Source organism: Oncorhynchus kisutch, linkage group LG13 (genome assembly GCF_002021735.2).
Source record: "Oncorhynchus kisutch isolate 150728-3 linkage group LG13, Okis_V2, whole genome shotgun sequence".
In the NCBI taxonomy this organism is placed as follows: domain Eukaryota; kingdom Metazoa; phylum Chordata; class Actinopteri; order Salmoniformes; family Salmonidae; genus Oncorhynchus; species Oncorhynchus kisutch.
Window position 1 is genome coordinate 54,205,033 of NC_034186.2, and position 8,429 is coordinate 54,213,461.

Here is an 8,429-nt window from a genome sequence, read left to right on the forward strand (position 1 = left end):
GGATTTGTTTTTGAATTCTTTGTGGATCTGTGTAATCTGAGGGAAATATGTCTCTCTAATATGGTCATACATTGGGCAGGAGGTTAGGAAGTGCAGCTCAGTTTCCACCTCATTTTGTGGGCAGTGTGCACATAGCCTGTCTTCTCTTGAGAGCCATGTCTGCCTACGGCGGCCTTTCTCAATAGCAAGGCTATGCTCACTGAGTCTGTACATAAGTCAAAGCTTTCCTTCATTTTGGGTCAGTCACAGTGGTCAGGTATTCTGCCGCTGTGTACTCTCTGTGTAGGGCCAAATAGCATTCTAGTTTGCTCTGTTTTTTTGTTAATTCTTTCCAATGTGTCAAGTAATTATCTTTTTGTTTTCTCATGATTTGGTTGGGTCTAATTGTGCTGCTGTCCTGGGGCTCTGTAGGGTGTGTTTGTATTTGTGAACAGAGCCCCAGGACCAGCTTGCTTAGGGGACTCTTCTCCAGGTGCATCTCTCTGTAGGTGATGGCTTTGTTGTGGAAGGTTTGGGAATCGCTTCCTTTTAAGTGGTTATAGAATTTAACGGCTCTTATCTGGATTTGATTATTAGTGGGTATCGGCCTAATTCTGCTCTGCATGCATTATTTGGGGTTCTACGTTGTACACAGAGGATACTTTGCTACACTGGTGTCAGAAGTGGGATGCCCCCCAGTTGTGGTCATCGAGAGCACATCCCAAGGATGCCGGTGTGATCAATTTACGGGAGTAAAGAGCAAGGACGCGCACTCTGAAGAAAGGGGGCGAACTTAACCCAATAATAGCAATCTCGTCAAGGGGCTCTGATCTCTTGGCGTAACTAATAGCTAAAGTATTGGGTTGACATCACTGAGTGTTCAAACCTACATCAGGATTACTACCCCATGATTTTAAAAATTGTATTTAAACTTTATTTAACTAGGCAAGTCAGTTAATAAGAACAAATTATTATTTACAATGGCCTAACCATCCAAACCCTCCCCTAACGACGCCGGAGAAATTGTGCCCCGCCCTATGGGACTCCTGATCACAGCCAGTTGTGATTACAACCCTGGATCGAAACCGGGTCTGTAGTGACGCATCTAGCATGGCGATGCAATGCCTTAGACAGCTGCACCACTCAGGATTTCATAACATACAGTGAGTGATTGATTCCAAATTATAAACCTGGTGGATCGAGCCCTGAATGCTGATTGGCTGACAGCCTTGGCACCGTATATCAGACGAATAACAGGGGTATGACAACATTTAGGTGTACTACTCTAATTACGTTGGTAACCAGTTTCTACTAGCAATAAGGCACCTCTGAGGTTTGTTGTATATGGCCACTTTCCCACAACCCCTCGGGTCTTATTGCGTAAATCTTCACTCTGCTTCAATCTGTAACAGAAGAGACAAATATTTAATTTACTTTCTACAGAGTTCGGGGGCTTCTTCAATTGAAGACGCCTACTTGACAAATACTAAAAGAGCAAATTTTCCATAATCTCTTGAAGGTCACAAGCGGTCTTGTAAATTTACAGTGAATGTTTGTGTCAGAGTTAGCTCCTATCAGGCGTACAAAAAAAAACATGTTTCAGTTATTAACATATTATGTGACAAATATGTTGTAATGTTACTCAATATGGCTTGCTTTGTTGTTTAAAAAAAGTTATTTTAAGTCAGATTGCGGGAAATATAAGGCGAAATGCATTTTGGGTATGCAAAGTAAAAGATAGAATGCTAGCCAATCAAAGCGCTGAATTCTCAGCTTTCTTGCGTGAGAATGGATTCGTTCGATTTATCAGGTCCCGCTCGCCGTCTGATCGGAATGGCCATTTTATTTGAGATAGCCGGACATTTTCTCAGTGGGTGCTCTGTGGGAATGTTCGACATGTTTTCAATATATTTCATCCCCATGTACTGAAACAGTCATATTATTTTCACGCTTAAAACAAAGATAGCCTCATTTGAAAAACATCCATAAAAAATAAAAAAAACAGTTGCCTGTACTCTTTATTCTACTGAAATAAAAGGCTAACATTGTACATAAGGAAACGCTATTCTGGGCGTGTCTCTGTAAACCAATAGAACTAACTGAGAGGTTGGGTTACGTGGCCCATGATGATAAATACAGTGATTTGCGCCGGGCTCGTTGCTCTTCTCCCCGAAGTAGGTCCGCCTGATAAGAATCCAGCTCAGTTCTAAGGCCGAGAAACAACCTTATACTGCAAATATGTCCCGAAAATTCTTCGTTGGTGGTAACTGGAAGATGAATGGCGACAAGGCAAGCCTTGGCGAACTCATCAAAACTCTGAACTCTGCCAAGCTCGACCCCAACACTGGTGCGTGGTTCTGTGTGGCTTCTGTGCTTTTAATGTCTGACTCGTGTAGTAGGCTTAGAGTTGATCTTTGAAATGGTGTAACTTGTCGCATTGGGTTCCTGGTGTAGCCTATCCAGTTGCAATGACAGTCGCACCGCACACTTGCATTTGTGAAATTAGACTTTTGTAAGGTAAATTGTTTTAGCTCTCCAAGAGAAGGGGGGGGGGGAAGCGTGAAACAAAGGTTAGGGAAGGTCATTTTTTTTGGTATCAGTGCACGAATCAATGGGTGGCAAGCCAAGCTATACTCCGATAGGTCCCATTTCATTGCCATTTTCACAATGGTTTTAAATTATAGGATACCCTGACACTAATGTTTACATAATTATGATGCGATATATGCGATGGTGACAATTTGTGGAGAATACAATGCAGAATACATAGGCATATGTCTATTTTGTTACTGAAGCCCCCTATAATCATTTGTAACCGGAGAACTCCATTGTGTCAAGGGATTTTTAACCAGTATTTTAAACTGAACTAGGATAGAAGAACATGACTTGCTAAATGGATTTTCGTTGACAGTGGGCGTACGTTCCGAACAGCACGTAGCCACAACAGTCTGTCTGGCGCAAGCGAGGGGCGGAATGTCTGTTTTGTTCTTTGATGCATTATAATGATCCATCCGATCGCGAGCCCTGTTTTTAATATAACTACCAGGAGGACCAAGGGTGGATATCATTGCACCATCACAATACTGTAATTTAGAAATGCATATTCTACCGTTCGACCCGAATTCATTTATGCGCAACATACTAATTGTGTTAACCAATAAGAGTTCCCCACTCCGCCAGAGAGAATGGCGGAAACACCAACATCGTGCATTTCCAAACTGCCACAGATGCGTATGCCCTGATCGCATGTTTGTATTTGAACACACAGGTTCAAGAACAGGCTACAAGTACTTAGTCAGGTTTTGTGTCGTTTTTGTAGGCGTTATCTGCTGCACCTCGGAGTGCGCCGAAGGACACGTTATGTCCGTGTAGTAACCCACATCTGTATACAGCCTCGGACTTTACCCCACAGAAAGAGCCACCCCTCACAACTCTAGCTAATCTGCATAGTACAAATTTACTGACGCCTGAAAGCAGACGACTGAAGCTCGCGTATTGCTTTTCCCACGTCTCTTTCTAGAAATGTAAAGTCAATGGTAAGTCACTTCTTCCCTAAGCCATTTTTATGAACCTGCAGAGTATATATTTTTTTTAAATGTATCCTGTGGTTGACCTTTTAAATTTAAGTTCCAGTTCGACCCCAGCAGAATTTGACCACATGAGCGACCTTTGTGAGCTGAGTTCTAGTGACCTTTTGGAGGTTGAACTAGGACCTTTTTGCAGCGGGGGACTGACTCTTGGCAGGGATAAATGACCTTTGCAGAGGGAATAGTGACTGTGTGGGTTTAATATAGACACACTTAACCCCAAGATATAGTTACAGTGCTAATGTCAGTGTCTGGTCTACTGTACCCCACAACACTGGGGATATCCCACTTGTACAGTGTGTACTAATGTGGCAGACTCTGGTATTGGACTGTATAACCAACACGGGCTCAAATAGGCCTATCATTCTGATCGATAGGCCTTGTTTTGTACACTTAAGTGAATAGTAGAGTGAGCCACTACATGGAGTTGTCACCACTCGAAGGAAAGACTTTCCCACAGATACTAGATGTCACCGACAATCGCTGTGTGCACTTCCTATTTCAGTTTCTAAAAAATATTACTGTTACATGTAAGGATCAAGGTGCAAATCTTAACTTCCGCTTAGAATTTTCACTTAGTCTCACACATTGACATCATTGCATGACCGTGTTGGTTCTCTCTCTCTGCTTGCAGAGGTGGTCTGCGGCGCCCCGTCAATCTACCTTGAGTTCGCCAGGGCAAAGCTGGACCCTAAGATCGGAGTGGCCGCTCAGAACTGCTACAAGGTCAAGGGGGGTGCCTTCACCGGGGAGATCAGGTAATGGACATGCCCTGTAACTGCGGATGCTAGTGTCTTCAGGACACTATTGCTTTACTGAACCAACCCTGCAGGAGGACTGTACTTTGTGTGCTAATCTCTTTTACTCACACGCTCTTTCTTTTTCCGTTCTCTCACTTCCTTTATGGCCCCTCTCTCTCCTTCTCAGCCCTGCGATGATCAAGGACGTTGGCGTGCACTGGGTGATCCTGGGCCACTCTGAGAGGCGCTGGGTCTTTGGAGAGACTGATGAGGTAAATAGCTTATTTGGTCGAGTGCTCGTGTTTATGAATGTGTAGTCTCAGGAGGAGGCAGGAGACTGTGTCACAAGAACAGGGCCGTGACACAGTATTGGATTAAGTCTCTTTCAACAGTGAATTGACCTTGAAAATTACAGAATTTGAGGAGCAGTGACAAATCTATGCGTCATAATTTTAATCTCCATTTTACACTCAAGGTGTTCTTCAAGTAGAGGAAATGTGAAAAATATGACAATAAATGAACAACCTGTCTGATCGTTTGTGTCCTGACAGCTTATTGGTCAGAAGTGCGCCCACGCCCTGGAGAATGGCCTGGGTGTCATTGCCTGCATCGGTGAGAAGCTGGACGAGAGGGAAGCTGGAATCACAGAGAAGGTCATCAACGCACAGACGAAGCACTTCGCAGGTATTGTCACTGAAATCACTGATTCATAATGAGTGTGTTACACAAAACCACAGATTCTGCTCAGGTGTACACATATATTATCAGAGCCTGTAATCCGCGTGTTAGAGTGCTGATCTAGCATCAGTTTTGCATTTTACATATTTGAACATGGGCCCTGAACTTTACAATGCACAGAGTTAAACATGTCAAGAACCATGACAATAATATATAATAATCGTATAACCTGCAAAGGCCTCTTTGTATCTGGAAAGTAAGCAATAAATTCCAAGTACAGTATGTACCCTGTATTACTTTGTAGTGATTCTAACATTGTTGAATGTAGTAATACTACTGCTGCGTGAATACATCCTATTGGTAAAGGGATAGTGTGCCACAGACGTGATTGGGTCTTTCAGTGTGATTAATTAGTTTTCCTTTTCGTTAACAACTTGGTTACATCCAGTGTGTCCATGATGGCACCTGTGTCCATTTTTGAGTTCTCATTTTTGATTCATGTGAATGCAGTACTGTATTCATTATGTCAATTCTGTTTGCAGACAACATTAAGGACTGGTCCAAGGTTGTTCTGGCCTATGAGCCCGTGTGGGCCATCGGCACCGGCAAGACCGCATCCCCCGCCCAGGTAAGCGTTTCTTCTATTGTCATCCATTACTATTGTATGACCGCAATGGAAAGAACCTGGGACGGATGGGGACGTGTGACTAAAAGCCTGAATCTCTTTATACTGCATATATTCAGTCTGGACTAGAGCACAATGTGTTGTCCATTTGAGATTCATCACTAAATTGAAGGCTAAAGTCAGAGCTTACTGGACTTTGGAACCCATATTCATGGTTTTATTTCAATCTCTTTTTTCCTTATCTTTTCTTATCTTTGTCTCTCAGGCCCAGGACGTTCATGACAAACTGAGGCAGTGGGTCAAGGCCAATGTGTCTGAGGCAGTAGCCAACTCTGTCAGGATAATCTATGGAGGTGAGACCAAACTCCTATGCTTCACGTTTAAACACACTTACGCTGTTAACGCCACAACCACAAACGGGGGTTAATAGGTTTTGTCATTGCATAGCTAATTCAAGTCAGGGGCATGCGGTGGTAGGAGCATACAGTGGTCTCTTCCCCCCCCCCCCCCACCACACTCTGTCCCTCATCACTCCATTCCTCACTCATATCTGTCTGTTCTCTCTCCTCAGGTTCCGTGACAGGTGGCACCTGCAAGGAGCTGGGAGGCATGAAGGATGTGGACGGTTTCCTGGTTGGCGGCGCTGCACTCAAGCCAGAGTTCGTTGACATCATCAACGCCAAGCAATAAAAACCCTGAAGTGGTCAGACCATATTTGAGGCGAACTCCATTCAGACGAAACCTGAGCCATTCTCCTCAAAACTCGGCACTTAGAACCCCCTTCCCTTAGCCTTTTTTTAAAATTCTATATATTTGTGATGTCTTTACCTCTTTTTTGTTTTTTTTGTTTTAATGTATCAAAGAAAAGGAACAGTTTGACACTCATACTATACAGCAGTGAAAGGTGTTAGTTCCACTGAGTTTTTTTTGTACTAGCCTCCACTACTGTTTTTTAAAGGGACTGCGCTTGACCACACCATCCTGGATGGAACAACCCATGCCTTTACTTGAAAGTTTACAAACTTTTATGTATACAGTGTCAAAACTAGCAATCAGATTCACTTGTCTTTGTACTATAGATGACTCTTTGTGTAATTTATGTTTTGGGTCTTATCCCTTCCCATAGAACACATGATCCGCTCTCTCATTGGCTACTCGGTCAAGAGGGAGGCATCCATTACATGTCCACCATGTTTTGTTAGGGGGGGCTGACTGTTGTAATAAAAGGTTTAGAGACTAGTTGTGTCCTGTTTTTATTGTGTTATTGACACACGGCACATAATCTTCCACAGCATGATCTTGAATACTAGCAGACTGCTTTCCTACCTTTGTGTAAAGCCAGTCAGACTACAGTCTCTGGGGGTGGTACTTTGGTAATATTATGGCAAATTCCTGAGAGTTCATGTAATGGTGCAATTCATATCATGTCCACTAGGCCATGCCCAATCACCAACATCCTCAAACAAAATGGATTATTTCTCTTCTGCAGCATTCTTCGACAGTGGAGATGTTTCAAAAGGTCAAGCGCTATCCTCTTTTCCTATGTGGCTTCTTCTCTCCTTACCTTGAATTGTGAAGCTGTCAAGTAAAGTCACAGGGTAAGGAAAAAAAGCCAAGAATAGGAACACAGCCGTCTTCAGCATTCCCTACACAATGCTGAACTCTTTATGACAATCCCACCATGTACAAATCTGGCAAGAGGCATGAATGAATCTACTTAATAAATATTGATGATTTGATTAGTGGGAAGGAAGGTTAGCAGACAGAACAGCATAGGAGGCTGCTGAGGGGAGGCTCATAATGGCTGCAATAGAGCAAATGGAATGGCGGCAAACACAAACCACGTGTTTGACGTATTTGATACCATTCCATCCCAGTCATTACCGAGAGCCCCTTCTCCCAAATTAAGGTGCCACCAACCTCCTGTCCTTCACAACAAATATGCTCAACAGTTCTGCGCTGCTCCATGAAGTGCAAGAAGTATGAATGCCCTGACTTCTGCAGAGGCTATATTACCGTAAATGTTGCATGTTGCACATATTGCCTGGATTGACGCATGCTGTAATGCAATTTGTATGATAAAATGAGACGTTTGCTTTGCGTTGAACCCAGCCATGCATGCGGTAATACAAAGTGATAGGGACACTTATCTGACTCAATGCCTGCCTGATGAGTGCCTCGCATTGTTACACATAAAAATATATAATGGATTTTTTGCCACTGCTATATGCAATGCGTGTAATTGGAAACTCGCCAACTAATGTAGCTATGGTAAAAGGACCATTTTGCTGAGATGATGGCCAATTGATTGCCACATAACATATGAGGTGTAGGCAAAGCATGACCAAAGATTTAGTTGCTGCAGGGTGAGGGTGGAATTATACCTAGTGTTGCTGCTGTGGTTGCAGCTCTAGTTCATATTACTTGAGAAAAGAGGAGTGAATCAGAATTTGGAAAAGGGTTGGTCCAAATTCGAGTAATTTTTTGAACAGAAGTTTAAAACATGCACACACAGGAGAAAATCCAAAACCACACCATAAAAAAAGCATCTCTGTATACAATTTTTTTTTTATAAAATAGTATGGTATTATACAACACATACAGAACTCACATTTGATTAATTTATGTTACGGTTTTCTTCTATATCCTCCTCTGACGAAGAGGTAGAACAAGGATCGGACCAAAATGCGGCGTGTTGATTGAGATTCATGTTTAATCAAAACAAAGAAACACAAACTTACAAAAACACTACAAAACAAGAAACGAAACCGAAACAGCCTATCTAGTGCAAACTAACCGAGAGTACAATTCAGACACTAA

The 8,429-nt window shown here is 42.8% G+C and overlaps 1 protein-coding gene and 1 non-coding gene across 2 annotated transcripts; one reads left to right on the top strand and one right to left on the bottom strand.

Moving 5' to 3' along the window:
• Nucleotides 1-1,427: 1,427 nt before the first annotated feature.
• Nucleotides 1,428-1,483, bottom strand: LOC116353190 (U7 small nuclear RNA). The gene has a single exon (XR_004202558.1). It is a non-coding gene; the product is annotated as a U7 small nuclear RNA (small nuclear RNA).
• A 582-nt stretch (nucleotides 1,484-2,065) lies between these two features.
• On the top strand, nucleotides 2,066-6,848 carry LOC109902176 (triosephosphate isomerase B). Its single transcript, XM_020498309.2, has 7 exons — nucleotides 2,066-2,326; nucleotides 4,201-4,324; nucleotides 4,494-4,578; nucleotides 4,858-4,990; nucleotides 5,527-5,612; nucleotides 5,875-5,962; nucleotides 6,181-6,848. Exons 1-7 carry the CDS (start codon nucleotides 2,218-2,220, stop codon nucleotides 6,297-6,299), a joined length of 744 nt encoding a protein of 247 aa, XP_020353898.1. The 5' UTR covers nucleotides 2,066-2,217; the 3' UTR covers nucleotides 6,300-6,848.
• The last annotated feature ends 1,581 nt before the right edge of the window (nucleotides 6,849-8,429 follow it).

Bases quoted from the DNA above. Each gene is read 5' to 3' on its own strand.
- LOC109902176 (XM_020498309.2), top strand. From the start codon at position 2,218: ATGTCCCGAAAATTCTTCGTTGGTGGTAACTGGAAGATGAATGGCGAC. The intron at 2,327-4,200 runs GTGCGTGGTTCT...CTCTGCTTGCAG, and splicing joins CAAGCTCGACCCCAACACTG to AGGTGGTCTGCGGCGCCCCG. The intron at 5,963-6,180 runs GTGAGACCAAAC...CTCTCTCCTCAG, and splicing joins TGTCAGGATAATCTATGGAG to GTTCCGTGACAGGTGGCACC.